Below are 24,418 nucleotides of genomic sequence, written 5' to 3'. Positions count from 1 at the left end.
TCATTGGTATGTTATGAGAAATTGTTTCAATGTATTTATTACTAGAAGCATCATTGGCTAACATTATATTAATTCATTAACAAAGGGAACGACGTCACTCACGTAGCCGAGAATTGCAGTTGGTTCATTTGTATTATCCTGTAATCTTTTGATTCCATATTAAGCGTAATTTAGATATAATATGCATATTACATTCTTTTATGCATGTTAGTGTAAATTCGATTACACCCAAATTTAATCGAATAAAATTGTTTGCAGTTTTTTTTCCCCATTGTCGCACAATGTTTATATGCAACAAGCCTAAATATTTTCTAGACGTTTTTAGAGAATTGCAGTTGGTTCATTTGTATTATCCTGTAATCTTTTGATTCCATATTAAGCGTAATTTAGATATAATGTGCATATTACATTATTTTATGCATGTTAGTGTAAATTCGATTACACCCAAATTTAATCGAATAAAATTGTTTGGAGTTTTTTTCCCCATTGTCGCACAATGTTTATATGCAACAAGCCTAAATATTTTCTAGACGTTTTTGATTTAAGCAACGAGGTCGATTTAATGCAGAGAACGTGAATCAAACATGTTTCGTTACATTAATCTCCGAAAGCGTGAAATGAAATGACGCGGTTAAACTTTGCTATTACACAATACATTGTAGTACAGTAATAACGCGCGAGACGGCGCAGAAAAATAAAATATCACTCTTGTAATATATTAATGTCCAATGCCGCTGCACCGAAGGTTTTGCATTTAAGGTTTCGGAATAAGACTTTAGCTCAGAGAAATCTTCAAACATTTCTATTTAAAGTTACACTTTAAAAACGCATAGTTCAGGAGTAAATGTCTCACCTCAATGACACTACCGTCCTGTTCTCGCCGCAGGTACTGAAGTGTCCCGAGTCTCTCTAATGCTGTACCTCAGAGAGGGTGCTCTGCTACTTCCGTACTGACTTCATCCTCCAACTTGTCTTGCATTAACTACAGGCATAATTCACCCAAAAATTTAAATTCCCAGAGGTTTCAAAATCAAAGGTCTTTCTTTCATGGAACACATAAGATATTACCGTCTCCTTCACGTTAATAGCATCTTTCTTCATACAATGAAAATGAAAGGGAATGGTTTGACTCCAGTCACCAAACTATGTGGCTAGACTGTTTCACACAAGAAAGTCAGTCATACTAGGTGAATAAATAAAAACACATGGCTTCAAATAAACTTAAGTATTTTTAATCTGCATGAAAAGGCTCACTTGAACAAAACTAGCCTTTGATGAAGAAAAAACTGAATGGCAATGCTGCATAATTCAAGGTTAATAGTTTTTCTACTGAAAATAAAAGCAATAAACATTGTATATAATAAAACAACACCAACAATAACATTGGTGCAATAAAATAAAAATAAAATAATCATGCCTCTCAGAGTATAAAATCTATTTTCTCAAGTGCTGACAAAGACAACAAACATGTTTGACACCACTGATACATTAACTCAAAAAGATGACATTTCACTGATGGAAGAAAAGAAAACTGTCCTGGGCAGCAGTTATTTGTTTTGAACTTGACACTGAAAATGTTGATGAGTTACTATTTGGTTCCACCAACTTGTTTCACGAGGAGGAGAATCAATTTCTCAATATGGTCAATCTGAAAGAGGGAAAAGACTATTAAAAGAAAGAAAACGAGTCGTATGTATGCATAAACTATGCATATTGGCTTGCATTCGCTTTCCAAAAATGTCATGACTTGTGTTTGCAGCTTTCCCAACCTTTTGTTTCAGCTCCAGACAGCAACATGATTGAGGAACTAGAAGGGAAAAAGCAAATAATAATAATAATAATAGTAATAATAATAACATTTGTATTTTAAAGCTCCTAAGAGTACATCAGGTTGCCACTTAGGAAGAAACCAGCAGTTGGTCATGCACTATGCTAAACCACTCAGAATATTCGACTGTTATTGATTGCAAATGTCTTTTTTTTTTACGATGCTCAATCTCTTGCAAGTTATCAGTCTCAGAAACGACATCAATACCCACCATTGCCGTCCTTTGTGCTCGTAATTTTTTGTGGCTCAGTGCATTCCACTGAAGTCATCGTCTTGGACGTGTTTTCTGAAATCAGACATAAATGTTTGACAACTGCTCCCCTGGATATGATGACAAGGCTCCTTTTAAATAACACCGTTGAGTTACAGCTGAGAACACCAGATGGAACAGCACCTGTGCACCAGAATTTCATTGCTAATTAGGGCTGCAGAATTAATCGAATTTCTAATAGCGATTACAATTATGGATGCCACAATTACGTAATCGTTCAAAGTGGCAATTAATTAAATTGTGATAATCGTAATTAATAATCGCAATTACAATTTCAAAGCAATAATCGACAATTATGATTTTTGTCATAATCGTGCAGCCCTATTGCTAATGATCCTGGGCAAATTCCTGCGCAAGCCCTGTAAACACCTACATTACTACACATCTTGCCAACATGAATTCTGCTTAATGTTTAATTCCTCACCTGGTTCCTCAAGCCTGTAGCTGCCACTTAGAGGAGGGGCTTGATCTTCCAGGTCAGGTTTCTCAACATGTGCAGACTGAGGTTGATCTGCGGCCTTGATTGAGCTGATGGTTTGTGTCTGCCTCTGATCTACATCCTTTTTTTCCTCAGCAGCAATGACAGGTGGCTTTGAGTTAGCCTTGCTCTGTCCTTTCTGCAGAGCCCCAAGAATAATGGCATTAATGTCTCTGTTAGTCTGACCAGACTGCTGGGTAAGGGTAAGCAAGTTGGAGGTCCCATCAAAGCCCTGCAGAGATCCCAGGATGCCCCCGCTCAACTGAATCCCAAAGAGTTCCAAAACTTCAGTGGGCCACACTGTAGGGAAGTTCTCTTTACCTGTGAAGAAAAGAAAAAAAAACAACAGGGTCACAATCATGACTCAACATAGCTAAAATAAGAAATCTAAATCTATCCTGTGCCCTACAAGGGTTTTAACATTGGCAATGATTTGTACATTTAGATTAGAGTTCAGGTGCTAGGCTTACCTGCCAGTGCACATCTGACGATCTGGAATGGATGCTGGAGAAGTTCTTTGGTGATGGGAAGGATACTGGAGACAGGGACCGTCTCCATGTTTCCATAATCGGCGTAAATTACATGTGCATGCTTGCTTGTTACTTCCAACACAACAGCTCGGTACCAATTTTTGTCACCTGAATAATCAGAGTTGAATTTGACTGCTTTATGAAAGAACATCTAGGGCAGAGGTGTCAAACTCAATTCCTGGAGAGCCAGAGCCCTGCAGAGTTTAGATTCAACCTTAATTAAACACACCTGATCCAACAAATCAAATCCTTCAGGCTTATTTGAAAACTACTTGGTATGTGTGTTGGACCAGGGTTGGAACAACCCTCCGGCCCTCCAGGAATTGAGTTTGACACCCCTGATCTAGGGGATATTTATAGCACAACCACATCACATAGCATCATACACACTCTCATAAAACCACATCACATAGCATCATACACACTCTCATAAAACCACATCACAAAGCGACATAACTCTCATAAAAACAACATTAAAACATTATGCATAGAATATATAATGTATTAAAAAACACTTTAAAAGTCACTTTTACAGTGGATGGGTGCACCCACTTTTACAGCTATAGTTTAAAAGCTGTGGACTACAGGTGTGTCAGTTTCAGACCTAGAATTACTTGCTTAGCTATGCATTCAACCAATGAATCCTCACTTATTACTTTAAATAGTTATTGGAATGTGCTGCTTAACATTTATAAAAAAAAATTTTTTTTTAAATCTTGTAACAATGTAAGTCTTTACTGCCATTATTTTTTTTATCAACTTATTTTGTCCTTGTTGAAAGAAATTACATTTAGCAAGAAAATCTTACTGAACCCAAACTTTTGAAAGGAACCACAAGTTATAAAATACTGCTGCTTCTTTGAAAATACTTAACATACAGATTAATAACACTACACGTCATGTAAATTTGATGATTCCATAAGCGATAGGTGAAGGTGAAACTGACCTGAGAATTGTGCACAACAAGCGGCTCCTGGTAAAGGGTGGCACTGATTGGGGATTGGCTGTTTGTTGCAGTACTTCGCAACATCAGTCATAACAGCCTTCAGACCCTCCACATTCACTGAGGAGACAAAAATCAGCTGAATGTAAAGCATCATTACTCTAATGGCCATGCTATGCTAGTTATGATAATATAAGAATGATAATAGTTGCTCTAGCTAGACTTTATGCTTTAAATGCTATGCTATGAGTGCACACCTTGTCCAGGATTCATTATGTAAAAGAGACTAGGGCTGATCACTGCTGTCACCCTTGGTTGGAAAGCATCAGTGCAAGACAGCTCCAATGTTTTCCAGTTCAAAGAAAAAGTGCCGACTAGATGACAGTAAACATTTAATCATACACAAGAACAACAATAAAGAAAAATGACTTGCATATTACTAGTAGTAATAGCAATTACAAAACTGTCTTGATAAGATACATATATAAAAGGTTTTAGCATCAGTTATGCTAACTTACTTGATGAGGTTGAACCTTCTGTGTCATTGGCAGCTCCCTTGTTGTTCACTTTCAAAGGCTCTTCAGCAGGTGGACTCTGATCAATGGGTTTAAGGGTGGGCAGATCCTCAATCTGACTGGTGGGTTTAGCTGGCTGCACAGGAGGCTGTTTCACCTGTCTATAAGGTTTAGCCAGGTGCTCCGAGATTAGCACAGCAGCAATGCTTTGTCCGGCGCTTTCCAGCTCCACCCCATAACCCTTCTCAGTGATGGACAGCACTCTGCCACTCAACGGCTGACCGGCACAAAGAGCCTGAAACTTATGTATTGCCTCTTTATTCCACTGACCCTCCACTGCTTCCACTCCTGCACACACATATGTACAATGCCTTTACAATATTATATTCAGAATACATATTTACTTAGTGTAGTTAATGAGTGGAAAAGATTCTATAAAAACACATTTCAAATAATTCATAGGCAAACAGACACCAACAGCGAAACAAACCTGCAAGCCAGCAGCGAATTGCTTGGAAAGGCAGTTTGAGCAGGCTTGGGGTGATGGCCTTTAGATGTGCTGCCTCCACCTCACAAGAGTTCCCATAGTCCACAAAATAAACTCTGGCCTTACCCTCTCCACACACTTCTAATACCATGGCCCTGTACCAGCGGGCATCCCCTTCAAACGGAGCAAAATAATATTGGAAATCAAATCTGTACAATAGTTTATGACAAGATTTTTTTTTTTTTTTTAATACTTGAATTTAGCAAGGATGCATCAATTTGATCAAAACTGACAGTAAAGTCTTCTACAGTATTCTGTTACAAAAGATTACCATTTCAAATAAATGCTGTTCTTTTGAACTTTCTATTTAATCAAAGAATCCTGAAAAAATATCACTGTCTGATTCAATAAAGGAAAAAAGTATCCTTTTTGGTTTGTTTCTGTTTACTTTCGTTGTAAGTGTGTTACTGTGACCATGGTGTTTGCTTCTGAAGGATGAGTCAGTATCACCTGTGAAGAGAGCACAACACGGTTCTCCCACAGTGGGGGTAAAGGAAGCTCTCTCCAATTCACAATGCTTCATGAGCTCATAGGACAGCTCTGTCAGGATATGTGCATCTGCCAGAAATAACAACAAAATACTTCATCACAAACATAAACGTAATGAGTCCCACAAAGTAGAAAAAATAACACTGATGGACAATCGCACCTGCTTTGCTGTAGTTATAACAATAGAATTCATCAAGGCTCTTCAGACTACTGATTACTAGCTCCACCTTCTGGCCATAAGAGAGAAGTTCAGCACAAGTCCACTCCATTTTCTCAACAACAGGTGGACTGAGGGCTAGAGTAAAATTCGAAAATATATATCAATTATCCTTTCAAAAATTATCAGAAATGGCTAAAATAAATCAGTACAAAAGGTTTCTTCACTTACAAGGCATTTCAGGTAAGGAGGCTTGAGTCGGTTCATTTTTCTCTGTCTCCACACTTTCAATGGCAACATAACCCATGTTAACCAACACCTCAGCGGCATTGGTCTGAGGGTCACTAGACTCATCAATCATGGACACCAGAGCCCTACCATCCTTCTTACCCAGAATCTCAACCCGTATGAACCGGTTGCAAACCAGACGTTTCACCATCAAAATGGCCTCCTCTGGCCAGGTGCCTGTTGGAGACTTTATACCTAGAGCAAATAGCTTTGTAAAAATCGACGCGTTTCAGAAAGGCGGGGCATAGAGGAGAAACAATAATGTACAGTATGTGGAAAATAATGTGTTTTTTGAACCTTAAACCACATTTCATTACACCAAATACACAAAATAATGTTCTTTTTAGCAACATCATATGACCCCTTTAATGAATTAAGAAACCTTGCTGGTAATCTCTGACTTTGTCTGCATGCATGCAAATCTGTATATGCTGAGCCAATTAAAAATCAGAAAATGAATAATTGTACTGTACCTTCTAAAGAACAAGGGATTGCTTGAGTTGCCAAAGCCAGCAACTCTTTGCTGATTGGTCGTAGGCGATATAACTCAACCTCCTCAGAGTTTCCAAAGTCTATGTAGCCAACACACACACGATCTTCCGAGGAATATGCTAGAACTTTAGCTCTATACCACTGGTTGTCCTCTGTAACACATGGAAATCACTTCAGAAGACATCACTTTTATGGTGCCTTTTTTAAACAATTCAACAGCACCCAGTCCCTTACACTGTATGTGAAGGAGCACTATGGATATTTGTACATCAATCAAAAGAAAAAGGAAAAATAAATATGAAAAAAAAAAATGTCTGAAGACACTGGACTGACCAGAGAAGAGTGAGCAGCAGACAGTTCCTGGTGCAGGTCTGAAGTTCTCACTGGCCGGAGTTTTTGAGCAGTGCTCCCTTAAGTTCACTTGCAACTGCTGGATTACACCTAAATGCATGAAGATTACATCATACAGTGCACTGAACCTACTGAAAGTACAGCATATATTTTATAAAAAGGCAGAAAATGACAACTGATGATGCTAAAACACTGTACCAACAAAGCTTAAGAACTTTTTCTGAAAGTCTGAGCTCAGGTTTTTTATTAAAGAAATTAACATTTATTCAAGCAAGGATGCATTAAATTGATCAAAAGGGACAGTAAAATACATTTATAATGTTACAGGAGATTTCTATTTCAAATAAATGGTGTTCTAATTTAAAAAACTACTGAAAAAATGTAATAGTCTCCACAAATATTAATCAGCACAACTGTCTTAACATGGATAATAGGAAATGATTCACCAATGAGCACCAAATCAGCATATTTGAATGATTTCTGAAGGATCATTTGAGAATCAAGCTGAAAATTCAGCTTTGCCATCACAGGAAAAAAGTTTTTTTTTTAAATGTTTATTAGAAAAAAAAAAAGTTTTTTACTATTGTATTACATTGACAGTTTATTGTTGTTTTTACTGTGGTTTTGATAAAATAAATGTAGCTTAAATGCAAACATTTTTTATAACGCCTAAAGACCCCAAACTTTTCAGTGGTAATTTATGTGCACTAATGTCATGAAGTAAAAATGACATTGAGATAAAACTGCCTTTTAAACTGAGTTGCAGAAAACTCACTCGCATTTTCAAGCTTCTGACAGAGGATCTCTGAGGGAGACTGGAGGTGGGTGACAATAGCAGTGAATGTGTCACCCAATCCTTGAGTCAACGGTTCTGGAGGCCTGGCTTCAGAGTTCTCATTCTTTCCTCCAGACAAGCGCTTGAAGTTCTCAAAGGATGCTGTCATCAATGAATCTGAAGATAGATGCGAATGGATGAAGTTAAAAAACGTAAAGAATGGAGTGAAACATTTCATGAAAAAGACAAGATAATGAAGCAACTCACTGATGTCATGTTCAGTCTGTGGTTTGACAGGAACGTCCTCCTTTACGGCATAGCCCTGCTCTATCAGGAAAGTGCTCATGTATTTACCTGTGGAATAAATTTAGATTGAAAATCTTGTGTTTCCCGCAAAGCTCTCCAAACAGCCACTGCAATGAACCATGAATGCCCTACCAAGAGTGCTTAGAGGAACATCTACCGCAAGCAGAGCTCCATCATTCATGATATCCAACACTGTGAAGGTGAGACTCTTTCCAGCAATTAACTGCCTAACAGCAATAGTGCATTCGCCTGTCCAACTTCCTGTCAGAGGCTTTACCCCAGCAACACAACACTGCAAAGCCTGTCAGACATAAAAAAGCAGCTTTAGCAAAAGCATAACATAGTGGCATCATAAGTCATTTAACAAGATGGAGCTGTATACACACACACACACACCCACATATACATATATATATATATATATATACACACACACACAGACAGTTGTGGTCAATTTTACATACACTTTGTAGTATCTGCAAAATATTAAATTATTTTACCAAAATAAGAGATCATACAAAATGCATGTTATTTTTTATTTAGTACTGACCTGAACAACATATTTCACAAAAGACGTTTGCATATAGTCCACAAGAGAAACTAATAAATAAAAATTACCCCGTTCAAAAGTTTACATACGTTTGATTCTTAATACTGTGTTGTTACCTGGATGATCCACAGCAGTTTTGTTTTTTGTGATGGTTGTTCATGAGTCCCTTGTTTGTCCTGAACAGTTAAACTGCCCGCTGTTCTTCAGAAAAATCCTCTGGGTCCCAAATTCTGTGTTTTGTTTTTTTCAACTTCTTTGGTTATTTGAACCCTTTCCTACAATGACTGTATGATTTTGAAATCCATCTTTTCGCTCTGAGGACATCTGTGGGACTCATACGCAACTATTACAAAATGTTCAAATGCTCACTGATGCTCCAGAAGGAAACACGATGCATTAAGAGCCTGGAGGTGAAAACATTTTGAATTTGAAGATCAGAGTAAATAGAACTTATTTTGTCTTCTGGGAAACATGCAAGTATCTTCTGTAGCTTCTGAAGGGCAGTACTAAATGGGAAAAAAGATATTTAGGCAAAATAACAAAAATGTACACATCTTCATTCTGTTCAAAAGTTTACACCTCTGGCTCTTAATGCATCATTTTTTCTTCTGAAGCATCAGTGAGCATTTGAACCTTTTGTAACAGTTGCGTATGAATCCCTCATTTGTCCTCAGTGTGAAAAGATGGATCTCAAACCCAATCATTGTTGGAAAGGGTTCAAATACACAAAAAATGCTGGAAAACCAAAGAATTTGTCGACTGACTGAACCTCAGCTCGATACCAGTTCTAAATCAGCATGAAAGAGACCAAACTGAGCACTACAAAACTCACTCCAGTCTATGTTCTGAGATAAATAATTCCACTGTCCTGTTAAGCTGTGCACTGACAGACAGGAACATTAATGCCTATTTCAAAAGGTGTGGATCATCCAGGTAACAACACAGTATTAAGAATCAAGCGCATGTAAACTTGTGAACTGGGTCATTTTTATAAATTCAACTATTAATTTCTCTTGTGGACTATATCTTTTATGTGAAATATCTTATTCATGTCAGTATTCAGGTTAAAAAAATAACATGCATTTTGCATGATCCCTCTTATTTTGTTAAAATAATTAACATTTTGCAGATACTACAAAGTGTATATAAAATTTTTACAACTGTATGTATATATATATATATATATATATATATATGTTTCTATATAAACACACACACGTGTGGAACAAATAATTAATAATAATTATGTAAATTGTTAAAATGAATAATAATGTATTATGGAACGGAGACATAACTTACAAATGGTGGTGCAGCATCAATGTTCTCAGAGAGAGGCCTTATGTTGTCAAGTGTAACATTCTCCTCATTTCCAAAGTCGATGTAAAACACACTAACAACTCTGCGGGCCACATCGACTGACTGAATAAAATAAAAAAATAAAAAAAATAAAAAAAGTGCCTCACCCGATCAAGAGAAAATTTTACAGCACAGAGCTCCCCAATTTCAGGCTTGTACTCAGCAGCAAATGAAGTGCTATAGGCCTTCTGGAGCTCTGTGGTGATGTTTTTCAGGGACTCCATCATCTCCACTGACTGCAGGTGAATGGAGAATTCCCCAGGGTTCCTCAGGTCAATCACTGTACCCTGAAAAAGGATCCTCTGTGAGGTACAATATCTGTTCATGGGTCATAAAGCAATATAGACCTAAACAGAAAAATACCTGTATCTCAGATCCTTTAGAAACAACATTCTTGCGTAAATCACGTCGATACATTCTGTTTGGCTGTACATCAACACAGATTTCCTTTATTTAAAAAAAAGAAAGTGATGCCCACTTATGAAGGAATTAGATGGAATAACTAACTACTGCAAATGTAAGTCACTATAGCAGCCAAAGAAATACCTTAGTTTGAAGGCCACCAAGTCCATTTCCACTTGGCATAGCTGTGGATTCCTTAGTTTTATCACTGATTGAAAAAAGGAGGGGAAAAAGGCATGTTTTCACATTGTGCTTCCAAACCAACACACAAATGACACTAATATAAAACATCTCTGCTTGTACCTGGCAACTTCTGGGATGCTAGGTTTGCAGACATGTCGATGAGCTTTCCAATCCTGAGTCTGACAAGCTACAGAACAGTAGCATGTTTTTTTACAACCAGTGCACCTGAAGTTTCCTAAACAGGATACAAGAAAACATTACTAACAAATGACCTACTCATTCTGCTCATCAAAACCAACAAAAACATAGATGCGCCACTATCAGTGGGCAGGACTCTTTAACATGTGCACTGCAAAAATTGCTTTCCATAACAAATATCTAAAAATTCTTGTATTCTAAAAAAAGATATCAAAATTAAAACATATTAAAGTCAAAATTTTATGATATCTAAGAGGTGTTTATGGACTTTATTAAAATGAGATACTGAAGAGGCTGATAGTATGGAGTTTATGTTTAAAGTTCCCCTATTATTCCATTTGAAATATTGCCTTTCATGCAGAGTGTAATGTAGCTGTATGTGAATGTAAACAATCTGCAAAGTTGTGAAGTCGAAAGTGCACGATAAATATTAAGTTATCGTCTCCCAAAAGAAAGAAGACAGCCTAAACGAGTCGTCAGTAATTCAAATACCACTTCTGTGATGGCTACGTCACAGGGTAAACACATTTGCATAATGCCTGCCTATTTTCTGGCCGCGAACAACCTGACCTGCCCTCAATGTAGCTTGTTCATGTGGTTAACATCATGTGTCCTATGCTGTGAAAGTAAACTTTTATTTTCACTTCCAAAAGATGAGGCTGCAAAGAATCATTGGTTAAAATTCATTTTTTTTCCACTGTACCACATGTACCGTTCTCCACACACGGTTCGGCATACACTAGGACCGCGGTTCAACTTAAATCTGACAATGCATCTGTAATATGGTTTGTTAGAGTTCGGCTAATGCATGTTTCTGTTGATGGATACAAATTCTGGCTTCGCAATACATTACAACAAGAGCGATGAGAGAAAAAAAAACAACTATACTTGGACAAACCAGTCAGTCTTTGTTCAATGCGAGTGCTGTATGCTGGAATAACTGTCATTTATGCCGTCATCACGTGTTGATAGCGCAGGTGAGACCTGAACAGCACCCGTTGCTATCTGTGTTTAAACTAAAAGAGTGAAAAATTTAAGGGGGTCTGAATACTTTCCGTACCCACTGTATATATATATATATATATATATATACACACACACACACATGCTGTTTGAATTTTTCAATTTTCTTTCAACAATGCCAGTGATTTGTTGGGGAAATAATTCAATGCATATACAATGTGTAAATCAAGATAAAATATGTTATTAAAATAAAGATGTTATAAAAAAAATCAAAAAGTTATACTTAAACAAGACAAATATGTCAATTGGGTAAAAAAGTATTTTTCTTACCACATTGACAGATTTTCTGGTTTTAAGCATAGCCTAAATCTGATCACATTTAATAAATATTGGAAGTAATTTTCCTTCTCAAATAAATGTATCTTGATTTAACAATGTTTAGATATTTGTACTGGAAAACAATACAAAATATTGTGTAAGAATTTTTTTTGCAGTGTGACAAAATGACAAAGAAATGTTAAAACACTGAAATCGAGCAAAGTAACCTACCCTGGTGACTGCAGTAATTGCACAGCTTTACCAGTGGGCCCACCATAGACCCTGCTGTCTGGGGGGGAGACAAAAAGTCTCCACACTGCAGAAAAATTAAATACTTTAACTACTACTGAATGCTCTCTGATTTCTGGTCAAAGGGATAGTTCACCCAAATATAAAAATGCTGTCATTATTTACTCACCCTCAAGTTCTTCCAAACCTATATAAATTTATTTCTTCTGCTGAACACTAAAGAAGATATTTTGAAGAATGTGGGTAACCAAACTGTGTCCGGTCCCCATTGAGAAATCCATACAGGTTTGGAAATAAGTGATGACAATTTTTATTTTTGGGTGACCTATTTCTTTAAAGCCTCAAGAGGAAAATATATCAAATATATACACATAGCAATACAACCAATGTTAAAGTATTAAGACATATTAGTTTGAATTTAGGTTTTTGACTTAAAAAATAACTTTATAAGATAAATCTTAATTTTTTTTATACAGATGTTATCACAATACATACATTCTGACTCTTTTTTGCAGAAATCACATTCTCCTTTCGAACAGCATCACCCATAAAACCTAAAGAATTGGAAAAAGAATATGATCTAGATTGTTTTTTTACGACATGCATGTGTAGTGCTCAAAATCATTTCACCCATACCATCTAGCATGTCACTTGCTAGCAGATTTTCTTGAGAGAGCTCGTGAAATGTTGGTGCTGGGCCTCTAGGAGTAAGTGAACTCGGTCCAGTTGCAGGTCTCCTCAAAGGGAGATTGGGTCTCATCAAGGTCTGAGTGAAGGCTCGATTCATTCTTCGTTTGTCTTACTGTGAGGTAAAATACATTGTTAATCAGTACCATGGGTCATTGTGTGTGTAATTGGGATGATGCAAGGCTAGTCAAAAAAAGAGTTTAGCAAACTCTTACATTACACTTGTCTGTCATTTTCAAATGAACCCAGAGACCATAGTTAGCTGGTTCAGGTGCGTTAGATTAGAGCTTCAGATAAGTATATCTCAAGCAAAAGCACTGAAACATAAGGTTTAACGAACGTGGAGGGTCATGTAGGCTATGTCCTGGCATAATACTTATCATTGTGTATAAATATGTCAATACAGCACGCATACGCTTCTCACAGGACTTTCCTTGATAAAACGTAAGTTATATAACTGTTAGTCCCTGAACTAACTAAAAAAATCCAGTGTATTAAATATAATAATGACCGGACTGATTCTGAGCAATTCTGGTTACACGTGGCTTGCTAGGTTAATCGGCAGAGCACGTGTATTATTCATGTATACTCTTCAGTTTGTTACATTTGGTGGGTAATACTTAATACGCAATATGAATAAATACAAGTACCTTTCAACTTTGCCGAATATATTAATGCGGAGATGAAAGATGTTCCTCACTTTGACAGGAGCAGGTCACCGCGCGGTAAAAGGCGAGTGCGCATGCGCAATTGAACGACCTCTTTGAGACCTTAGGACTACACGTGACTGGGGAGCTTTTTTCTGCTTTTCACATTATTTAGGCTGCTAGTACGTAAAAAAGTCAATGCTACGAAATATATTTCGTCAGATTCTCGAAGGAATGTTTTTTGTTATTATTTTTATTTATAAATGTATAAAACCTGCAGATGCACAGATATTGATAAGATATATAAACGAGAACAATAAAAAAGTTAGCCTATACTAATAGATTAAGAGATTAAAATAAAACATCTATATGGTATATTAAAATGAAATTTAAAGTAAATGTTCAAGATAAAATAAGCATTGTGCATAGATTGTAAACATCTCTAAAATAAAACGTAAAACAATTAAAAAACATGGACTTAAAACTGAAGGCTGTAAAGAGTCTTTATTTTTATTTTTTTTGCTGTTCTTTATACACTAATGTTTCAAAATATTGATACAATTCAGATTAGAACTGCACAAAAAAGGTTTCTTCTCTGACAATTTGTAAATGCGATAATTGTGTAAAATAATTTTGTTTTAAATTATTGTCATAATATTCTCTTGATATTAAGTGCTACTGAGTTACACCAAAGCAATTTGTACAACTACTTTCACTTTAAGCTGATTAATCCTGTCAAAATTTGTGAACAACTTCCTCTTAACTTCGCAACTTTCTTTAGGTAAACATTTATTTATGTATTTATTTTAACTGAAGCCTTATTGCAAACTGATATTGCTACTGAGTTTCAGTGAGTTCAGGATGAAGCATCTGCAGATTCTTCAGGTATTTCAGTTCTGTCAGTCAACTATTGTTTCAAGGAAAACTGTGCTGGGTTTTGTTTAACCGGAAAAACCAGCTGTTTCACAATGTGGCAGTGGTTGCAAAACAGCCCATTTATCACAATACATACATTCTGACTCTTTTTTGCAGAAATCACATTCTCCTTTCGAACAGCATCACCCATAAAACCTAAAGAATTGGAAAAAGAATATGATCTAGATTGTTTTTTTACGACATGCATGTGTAGTGCTCAAAATCATTTCACCCATACCATCTAGCATGTCACTTGCTAGCAGATTTTCTTGAGAGAGCTCGTGAAATGTTGGTGCTGGGCCTCTAGGAGTAAGTGAACTCGGTCCAGTTGCAGGTCTCCTCAAAGGGAGATTGGGTCTCATCAAGGTCTGAGTGAAGGCTCGATTCATTCTTCGTTTGTCTTACTGTGAGGTAAAATACATTGTTAATCAGTACCATGGGTCATTGTGTGTGTAATTGGGATGATGCAAGGCTAGTCAAAAAAAGAGTTTAGCAAACTCTTACATTACACTTGTCTGTCATTTTCAAATGAACCCAGAGACCATAGTTAGCTGGTTCAGGTGCGTTAGATTAGAGCTTCAGATAAGTATATCTCAAGCAAAAGCACTGAAACATAAGGTTTAACGAACGTGGAGGGTCATGTAGGCTATGTCCTGGCATAATACTTATCATTGTGTATAAATATGTCAATACAGCACGCATACGCTTCTCACAGGACTTTCCTTGATAAAACGTAAGTTATATAACTGTTAGTCCCTGAACTAACTAAAAAAATCCAGTGTATTAAATATAATAATGACCGGACTGATTCTGAGCAATTCTGGTTACACGTGGCTTGCTAGGTTAATCGGCAGAGCACGTGTATTATTCATGTATACTCTTCAGTTTGTTACATTTGGTGGGTAATACTTAATACGCAATATGAATAAATACAAGTACCTTTCAACTTTGCCGAATATATTAATGCGGAGATGAAAGATGTTCCTCACTTTGACAGGAGCAGGTCACTGCGCGGTAAAAGGCGAGTGCGCATGCGCAATTGAACGACCTCTTTGAGACCTTAGGACTACACGTGACTGGGGAGCTTTTTTCTGCTTTTCACATTATTTAGGCTGCTAGTACGTAAAAAAGTCAATGCTACGAAATATATTTCGTCAGATTCTCGAAGGAATGTTTTTTGTTATTATTTTTATTTATAAATGTATAAAACCTGCAGATGCACAGATATTGATAAGATATATAAACGAGAACAATAAAAAAGTTAGCCTATACTAATAGATTAAGAGATTAAAATAAAACATCTATATGGTATATTAAAATGAAATTTAAAGTAAATGTTCAAGATAAAATAAGCATTGTGCATAGATTGTAAACATCTCTAAAATAAAACTTAAAACAAAAAACATGGACTTAAAACTGAAGGCTGTAAAGAGTCTTTATTTTTATTTTTTTTGCTGTTCTTTATACACTAATGTTTCAAAATATTGATACAATTCAGATTAGAACTGCACAAAAAAGGTTTCTTCTCTGACAATTTGTAAATGCGATAATTGTGTAAAATAATTTTGTTTTAAATTATTGTCATAATATTCTCTTGATATTAAGTGCTACTGAGTTACACCAAAGCAATTTGTACAACTACTTTCACTTTAAGCTGATTAATCCTGTCAAAATTTGTGAACAACTTCCTCTTAACTTCGCAACTTTCTTTAGGTAAACATTTATTTATGTATTTATTTTAACTGAAGCCTTATTGCAAACTGATATTGCTACTGAGCTTCAGTGAGTTCAGGATGAAGCATCTGCAGATTCTTCAGGTATTTCAGTTCTGTCAGTCAACTATTGTTTCAAGGAAAACTGTGCTGGGTTTTGTTTAACCGGAAAAACCAGCTGTTTCACAATGTGGCAGTGGTTGCAAAACAGCCCATTTGAATGGCAGTGAATGGATCGTCTCATTGGAAAGTGTTCGAACCTTAGTCGTAAAGGTGTTTAGAAAGAGGTAAGACGAAGATTTAATCCACATTTGCATCAGTCTTGTTGTGTCAGTTTGCTTTTTAGAGTTGATTGTGCAGAAATAAGCTTTAATAGCACAATTATCTGAGTTGGGTGAACAGGAAGAATGATCTTATTTAGCATTTAGCTTGTGTTTAGCATTTATGCCAGAAAACAAGCACTACAAGTGTTTACATTAATATAACTAAAGTTTACAATTTTGCCAATCTGCACAGGTATATATATAATTGGAATCAAACACAGATATTGCCTTATTAGCTGTTCTCACAAGACACTACAGGAAAAAAACAAACAGACTAGTGGAAAGAAAACATCCAAAATACATATTTAAATTTATTTTATGTATTTGTATCTACAGATTTTAATTGCATGTTTTCTTTAGGTAAACATTTATTTATGTATTTATTTTAACTGAAGCCTTATTGCAAACTGATATTGCTACTGAGCTTCAGTGAGTTCAGGATGAAGCATCTGCAGATTCTTCAGGTATTTCAGTTCTGTCAGTCAACTTTTGTTTCAAGGAAAACTGTGCTGGGTTTTGTTTAACCGGAAAAACCAGCTGTTTCACAATGTGGCAGTGGTTGCAAAACAGCCCATTTGAATGGCAGTGAATGGATCGTCTCATTGGAAAGTGTTCGAACCTTAGTCGTAAAGGTGTTTAGAAAGAGGTAAGACGAAGATTTAATCCACATTTGCATCAGTCTTGTTGTGTCAGTTTGCTTTTTAGAGTTGATTGTGCAGAAATAAGCTTTAATAGCACAATTATCTGAGTTGGGTGAACAGGAAGAATGATCTTATTTAGCATTTAGCTTGTGTTTAGCATTTATGCCAGAAAACAAGCACTACAAGTGTTTACATTAATATAACTAAAGTTTACAATTTTGCCAATCTGCACAGGTATATATATAATTGGAATCAAACACAGATATTGCCTTATTAGCTGTTCTCACAAGACACTACAGGAAAAAAACAAACAGACTAGTGGAAAGAAAACATCCAAAATACATATTTAAATTTATTTTATGTATTTGTCTACAGATTTTAATTGCATGTTTCTTTAAAGGCAGTTTTCTCAAAATGAGCCATAAATCTCTTCAATAGAATTTACACACACCAAACTTTCCAGTTGCATTCCTATCTATATTCTGAGGGGTTTTGCAGGGGGATCTAAGACATAACTTTTTATTACTATAACATCGAGATTTTTTTTTCTTGCTGTTGACAGTAATTTGTGATTTATAGAGTGATAAAAAGGAATATCCAAAATCCCCTCTGTCAAAACCTTTAACTCTATAATGTCAACAAAATGAAATAATAATTTTGATCTTGGCTTGATCCAGTGTTCTAAAAATTTATGAAAATGACTGTATATTTAATTAAATAGTGCCTTGTTTGCATATTAAAAGATTTCATAAACTTGTAATAACTGGGGAAGTATGGTGATACCTGTTAGTTACTATTTTTACCCTGTAGTGTCTTGCATTAAGGTGACACAGATGGCCAGACCATTAAATGTGATTTTATTCAGAAATAAATTCATGTTTTTGCATGTACAGAACTGAGATAAATCCACTAAACAATGAAGAGGCTGAACAGAAGAAATACTCTCAACTTAGTTAAAGAACTAGATGCCTTTCCTAAAGTTCCAGAGAGCTATGTTGAAACATCAGCTTTTGGAGGCACAGGTGAATTTTCACATTTGCTGTCTGAATAGGACAGGTGTTCGCTACAGTACATGTTATTGATTAAGACCTTTTGGTTGTCTTCACCAGTGTCTCTGATTGTATTCATCCTCATGGCACTTCTGACCATCTCAGAGTTTTTTGTATTCCAGGACTCATGGTTGAAATATGAATACGAAGTAGACACAGATTTTACTAGGTGTGTATATTTGCTATGCTTACAGGTGCATATTTATTGAGATTTTGTCAAATACATTTTTTTAAATTAAAAGATCAGATTTTTTTTTTTCTTTTTTCTTTTCATTGTCAGTAAACTGAAGATAAAAATTGACGTCACAGTTGCAATTAAATGTGAAAGTAAGTACATCTTTTATGCATTGGAATTGTTTTTCAACATGTTTCATGTATTAATTATTCGGAATCAACTCATCTCATGTAGAAGCCCTTATTCTTGTCTAGGGGTGGGTGCAGATGTGTTGGATATTACTGGCACTATCATTGCATCAAAGGAACTTAAATATGATCCTGTAAGTAACTTAAAACCATCTACTGAATTTCAGATTTCACTAGACAGCTTATCATAACCAGCAGCAACTATTTCTTTTTCTTTCAGGTCAGCTTTGAGCCCTCTCCACAGAAAAAACTGTGGTATCAGTATGTGTGACATCTTTGTCAGTTATCACTTTAATGCATATTATGGGAAGCTAAAATAAAATGGGGTCCTGACAATATATGTATGCAATTATAGTCTTCATCTGTGATTCTTGTTTTTAAGGATATTACATCAGATTCAAAACCGACTGAGGGAAGAGCGTTCACTTCAAGATGTACTCTTTAAATCAGCGCTGAAAGGATACTTTTCTGACCCAGTTCCACAGTACTGTACATCTGTTTACATTATTATTATAATAATATTCAATCCAATATGTACAGTACGTGGCAGAAAGACTTTTATTAATTTTATTAAGGATTTGATCAAACATGATGAGCTAAGTTTTTCTTAACTTAAGTGTTTCTGCTTTTTTCTTTGCACAGAAATGATTCTCCATCTAATTCCCAGAATGCATGTAGGATACATGGACAAATCTATGTCATTAAAGTGGCGGGGACTTTCCATATCACATTAGGCAAGTAAGTATACACTTTTTTTAGCAACAGAAATACAGCTGTACTCTTATAAAGATGTCTCCTAAGAAATTACGTGTTGATTCTGTGCTCCTAGACCAATTGATACTATCAGAGGTCATGCCCATTTTGCTTCATTAATCAAAAATGAAGGTAAGTTTTACTCACAGTTATTAGGTAAGGTAATTATTTTTTAGATGTATCAAAATATCATTGGAGTCATTTCAGAGATTTTAATTAAATGATCTGGGCCCGTATTCACAAAAAATCTTACTCTTAACTCGCCAATTTAGGAGAAAATCTTAAAAATAATGGAGCGTGTCAGTCCTAAATCTGCCTCGGAACGTAAACATTTTAGAAATATTTGACGATAATGTGATTTTAAAAAGGTATCGCCTTTGGTTTTGGAGGATATCCCAACTTCAAATGTTCCTTTGATTATTTGTTTTCATTAACCAATTGGGCAAGAAGTAACAGCTGTTCGTGCGTCCAGTTTGGTTTTCTTTTTTGTTTGCATGTCTTACTATCAACCAAGAATTATTCTACTCTGTTAATTAAAAGGCTGTTTATATGCATATTCACTAATTTTTTACAAGAAGCATACAGGCTGACAATTAGCTGAACATACACACACACACACACACATATATATATATATATATAGTTTAATTAGTGACACTTAGCCTGCATTTTAAAATCTTTTTTTTGAATGTTGCAATTAGCAGTTTTATTTTAAAACATTCATTTGAATATGGCAACATAATATTGAGCTCTTCAATATTTCTATGAATAAATATTTGACAGAGACTATCAGCCAATCACTGTGTGCATAGTTAGTAAGCAAGCTGACATCATCCATAGCAACGAGGTCAAACCCCTCCCTTTCTCTTAGCTTAAGACTTCTCTCTATTCCTTAGTAAATGTTTGTCTCAGCAGCTTTGTGAATAGGTTTTAAGAGAAAACTCTTAGCTAAAAACTTTTACTGCTGTTTAGGAGAACTCTTAGTGGTAAGATGTTTTGTGAATACGGGCCCTGGTTGTCAAGGCATAAACCATTTACATTTAAAGACAAATTTTATTAACTTGTCATGTAATTCTTTAGATATTCACTAGATGGAGGACTCTAAATTTGCAAGAAAAATTGTAAATATAATTTTATAATTCACATGTAAAGGAAATTCTGTTCTTTTCTATTGTTGACATTAATGCATGCAAATTCTTACATTCATTTGCCTTGTCTCTCTCATTTCTCTAGTTGCTCTTAACTTCTCACATCGGATAGATTATTTATCTTTTGGAAACGATGTTCCTGGACACATCAATCCCCTTGATGGCACAGAAAAAATTACATTAGAGCGTAGGTATTTTTTGTTATATATTTCAATGTTTGTCCAACATAACCCACAGCACAATATGCAGTCAGAATCTATATTAGATTGCTTTCAAATTATGTATGCAAATATGCAAATAAATTGAAATGTAGAATAAGTCGAGAATGCCTGTTTCTACATGCAATACACTTACCAACACTTTTTTTTTTTTCTTCAGAAAATATGCTGTTTCAGTATTTTATCACAGTTGTGCCCACCAAGCTGCACACATCAGGTGTTTCAGTGAACATGCATCAGTTTTCTGTTACAGAACGGGTAGGTTCTAGAGTATTTGTGCCCTGTGCATGCATTTGTACAAGTGTGTGAAAGTGTGTGTTGCTGATGGTCATGTTGCCTGTCATATAGGAGCGGGTTGTAAGCAATAAGAAAGGCAGTCATGGTGTATCTGGGATCTTTATTAAATATAAACTGAGTCCATTAATGGTAAGGGTGAGAGAGGAGCATATGCCTCTCTCTGTGTTTCTTGTGAGACTGTGTGGCATCGTTGGAGGAATCTTTTCAACTTCAGGTAACCTTCACATGTTATAAAGTAAATATAAAAGTAAATCGATTACAGCAGATGATTATATTGTATATGGTAGTCATTTAAAATATTATTAAACATATTCTCAAGGTTATAAAATGCATTATCAGAGTGTTGTTAGCAAATCATAGCCAAACATGGCTTCATAGGCTTTTCTTGTCCTGTGCTTCTTGACACAGGTCTGCTCCACAGATTGATTGGGTATTTTGTTGACATTATCTGCTGTTGCTTTAGACTTGGAGCAGATCAATCCAAGGAGGTGAGTCACTACTAAGTCATGATGCATGATTTACTTTTGAAAATAAGACAAAGTATATCTATGAATAATGTGCTGATCTAATTGAGTTTTGTGTTTTTTCAGGGTTCTCCCTGATTAGGACCGCCTGGAACATTTTACTTGTATTTATTTAGCGACATTTATATAAAGCGAAAAATGAGAAGCATAAATAAGTCCTGGATGGTAGCCTATAAACAGATTATTTAGTTTACAACTGCAATTACATATTATGCCATTCGCAATGCTTAATGGGATTGTAGTTCTTTCCATCATTAAAGCCGTTAAGAACATGGTCTTATACGTTTGTCTTTTTTTTTTTTTTTTTTTTTTTACAAATACTTTTTATTTGTTTCATTGTTTATAACTCTCTGGTCTTAACGGGCTGCTCAAGACTGACACCTACAGACTGTTTTAACATATAATTGTAATTATTAAAACGTTTAAAATATTGTATATTTAGAAACTCATATTTAGTGTATTTAGTTAATATACAAATTATATAATTTAGTGTTTATATAAGATAAGTGGCTTTTTTGGCATGGTAAAACAAATCTATAAGTATATAAATGTGTATACAAATTTAACACTGCATATTTATTTTATATACAATCTACTGTATGTAAAAAGTATATGAAGAATAGTTTTGAGCTTCTGATGTTTAGTTGTTATGCTTTGATTGCTTTATCTCTGTTTTAGTTTAGTTTTAATTCATGTTGATTAACTCTGAAAAATCATGCAATTAATTGAGATTAAATATTTTAATAAACTGATTATAAATTGAAACCAAACTTTTACAGATTCCATAATCCTCAATTTGACTGAAAAATTAATTTAAAAATGTATAATTATTATATGCTGTACATCTCTCCAACTTACCCGTATACATAAGACTGTGATCTTCTGAACATCAGGCCAATCTGCTGCTGTCCAGAAACAGGTGGTTTGTCTTCGTCTGGCATCTCAGCTGAGACCTGTCCACTATGGGAAGACCCTACCAGTAGTTGTGAAGTACCAGTGGCGTATCTCTCAGCATCAAAAGTATATGAAGAATAGTTTTGAGCTTCTGATGTTTAGTTGTTATGCTTTGATTGCTTTATCTCTGTTTTAGTTTAGTTTTAATTCATGTTGATTAACTCTGAAAAATCATGCAATTAATTGAGATTAAATATTTTAATAAACTGATTATAAATTGAAACCAAACTTTTACAGATTCCATAATCCTCAATTTGACTGAAAAATTAATTTAAAAATGTATAATTATTATATGCTGTACATCTCTCCAACTTACCCGTATACATAAGACTGTGATCTTCTGAACATCAGGCCAATCTGCTGCTGTCCAGAATCAGGTGGTTTGTCTTCGTCTGGCATCTCAGCTGAGACCTGTCCACTATGGGAAGACCCTACCAGTAGTTGTGAAGTACCAGTGGCGTAGCTCTCAGCATCACTGATGCACACAAGCCCTCACAGCACGTCAAGCTGCAAACCGTGCAAGGGACCCTAACCTTCTCTAACCCAACTGTTTAAACCAACTGCAAATCAACCAACCACTCATAACTAACAGCCACGTAGCAATGCACGAAAAACACTCAGAGGAGGCCAGCAACTGCAAAACAACATCCTAACAACCGCACAGAGAAGCTTGGCAAAACCATGTGAACGCACAGAAAACCACTCAAAACATCCTGACAACCATGTAGCAAAGCGCTAAACACCAGAACATGTGCTGAAAATTTACTCTACAAACTAAAAACTTACAAATGAAATTTACTCTACAAACAAAAACTTACTATATAACTATACAGTATTTACATACTTCAGGCTCCATGTGACACTGTGATGACTCAGTGTCTGGGCTTCTTTCTTCTGGGCTCCTCAGGCAGGGGCTCTTCACTGATGTCCACGTGAATTTGAGGAGCAAAGCTTCTGTTGTTTGTGGAGAAGCTTTCAGTGATCAGGATGCGTCCATCAGGCTGTTTTGTCTCTACCAGTGAGGGGCAGTTGAGTGTCTTCCACAGACGCTGCTTAATCTTCAGTGCAGCTCAAGGCTGTAGGGACGGCGTCGACCACAGAGTGTCTTCATCACGGGCTCAGCCACAGAGTGTCTTCATCACGGGCTCAGCCACAGAGTGGTAAATGTCCTGGTAGCCCTGGATGCTGCAGCCGTGAATGGAGACAGACTCTTCCTGCTGACACAGAGGTGTCACTGAAGAGACTGATCCTGCTGGACAGATGTCGGGAAGGACAGCAGCATTCTTTAGGTAGCGCTCTTCCAGACCGCTGGGTCTTCGAGCTTTCGCAGAGATGCAGCTGTAAGAGAGGTCCAACCTGATTACAGCTGTGAATTCTCACATGGGTCTCGAATGGAAGAGACGCCCTCCACTACAAAGCCCCTCAGGTGTGGGACGAGCCCTGGTTCTTCTTGTGCGACGCTGCTCCATGCTAATGAATCAAGAAAAACTTTACAAACTCAACAAATTACTGAGACACACCAAATTGTAGAGTTGTGAAGAGCTTGTAGCAGAGCTTGATCAGGATTTAAGGCTTCAGGAACAGTTGTGTTGATTTTCAAATATCAACTCAAGCTGCTGTGCTGACATAGAATGTTGAGATTCATTTGAACGTAAACGACACTTGATGTCATCAATAAGGCAATTAGAGCAGCATGAGATCTATGTTACATATACTGTGTGATTCTTTATTACAATTATCATCCTCATTTACAGTTTTATATGAATCTGTGTGTTGAATGAATCTTTTAAGTGAATGAATCATTCTTTCACTGAATCATACCTTTTATTCACTGAACTGAACATTTTTGATGGCTTTTCTTTCCTCCACAGACAGACTATAAGCCGATAACATTTGAGTGCAGCCTGTGAAGTAGCATTTCACTGTGAATCTACTGAACAAATCTGTGTTTGAAGCCTGAATGAGTCTTGTTTGCACATATGCACATACATATTGTTG

General features: G+C 35.9%; 2 protein-coding genes across 3 annotated transcripts; one reads left to right on the top strand and one right to left on the bottom strand.

The window, feature by feature from the left end:
* Positions 1-1,295: 1,295 nt before the first annotated feature.
* On the bottom strand, positions 1,296-15,456 carry LOC107708149 (tudor domain-containing protein 1-like). The gene is made up of 28 exons (XM_016512316.1): positions 15,378-15,456; positions 14,677-14,842; positions 14,536-14,594; positions 12,826-12,988; positions 12,685-12,743; positions 12,172-12,256; positions 10,582-10,696; positions 10,423-10,486; positions 10,240-10,323; positions 9,984-10,163; positions 9,820-9,939; positions 8,103-8,271; positions 7,932-8,018; positions 7,665-7,841; positions 6,872-6,979; positions 6,520-6,690; positions 5,990-6,241; positions 5,762-5,896; positions 5,563-5,670; positions 5,056-5,226; positions 4,569-4,913; positions 4,308-4,424; positions 4,054-4,170; positions 3,048-3,215; positions 2,524-2,898; positions 2,040-2,114; positions 1,770-1,807; positions 1,296-1,648 (listed from the first exon to the last, which is right to left on the bottom strand). Exons 2-28 carry the CDS (start codon positions 14,825-14,827, stop codon positions 1,589-1,591), a joined length of 3,753 nt encoding a protein of 1,250 aa, XP_016367802.1. The 5' UTR covers positions 14,828-14,842; positions 15,378-15,456; the 3' UTR covers positions 1,296-1,588.
* Positions 14,777-21,833, top strand: LOC107707918 (endoplasmic reticulum-Golgi intermediate compartment protein 2-like). Of its 2 annotated transcripts, none has more exons than XM_016512052.1 (14): positions 14,777-14,849; positions 18,008-18,136; positions 18,224-18,332; positions 18,444-18,490; positions 18,593-18,660; positions 18,747-18,787; positions 18,909-19,010; positions 19,169-19,264; positions 19,356-19,411; positions 20,513-20,614; positions 20,806-20,903; positions 20,994-21,156; positions 21,351-21,430; positions 21,533-21,833. In XM_016512052.1, the coding sequence occupies exons 2-14, from the start codon at positions 18,031-18,033 to the stop codon at positions 21,542-21,544; spliced, it is 1,080 nt and encodes a 359-aa protein (XP_016367538.1). In that variant the 5' UTR covers positions 14,777-14,849; positions 18,008-18,030; the 3' UTR covers positions 21,545-21,833. The 2 variants fall into 2 exon arrangements, with proteins under 2 accessions (XP_016367538.1, XP_016367530.1); XM_016512044.1 differs by lacking the exon at positions 14,777-14,849 and adding an exon at positions 17,044-17,119.
* Positions 21,834-24,418: the final 2,585 nt, after the last annotated feature.

Source organism: Sinocyclocheilus rhinocerous, unplaced genomic scaffold, assembly GCF_001515625.1.
Source record: "Sinocyclocheilus rhinocerous isolate Xijiao unplaced genomic scaffold, SAMN03320098_v1.1 scaffold1243, whole genome shotgun sequence".
Taxonomy (NCBI): Eukaryota; Metazoa; Chordata; class Actinopteri; order Cypriniformes; family Cyprinidae; genus Sinocyclocheilus; species Sinocyclocheilus rhinocerous.
This window is presented reverse-complemented; position numbering and strand designations above follow the sequence as displayed.

What these genes read in the sequence shown, in the direction of transcription:
- LOC107708149 (XM_016512316.1), bottom strand. Translation starts at nt 14,827, where the DNA reads ATGAATCGAGCCTTCACTCAGACCTTGATGAGACCCAATCTCCCTTTG. An exon ending in CTGCAAAAAAGAGTCAGAAT is followed by an intron (nt 12,257 to 12,684) that starts GTATGTATTGTG and finishes ATTTTTCTGCAG; the next exon opens with TGTGGAGACTTTTTGTCTCC. An exon ending in CTCCTTACCTGAAATGCCTT is followed by an intron (nt 5,897 to 5,989) that starts GTAAGTGAAGAA and finishes ATTTTACTCTAG; the next exon opens with CCCTCAGTCCACCTGTTGTT.
- LOC107707918 (XM_016512052.1), top strand. Translation starts at nt 18,031, where the DNA reads ATGAAGAGGCTGAACAGAAGAAATACTCTCAACTTAGTTAAAGAACTA. An exon ending in AGGAACTTAAATATGATCCT is followed by an intron (nt 18,661 to 18,746) that starts GTAAGTAACTTA and finishes TTTTTCTTTCAG; the next exon opens with GTCAGCTTTGAGCCCTCTCC. An exon ending in AGGAATCTTTTCAACTTCAG is followed by an intron (nt 21,157 to 21,350) that starts GTAACCTTCACA and finishes TTCTTGACACAG; the next exon opens with GTCTGCTCCACAGATTGATT.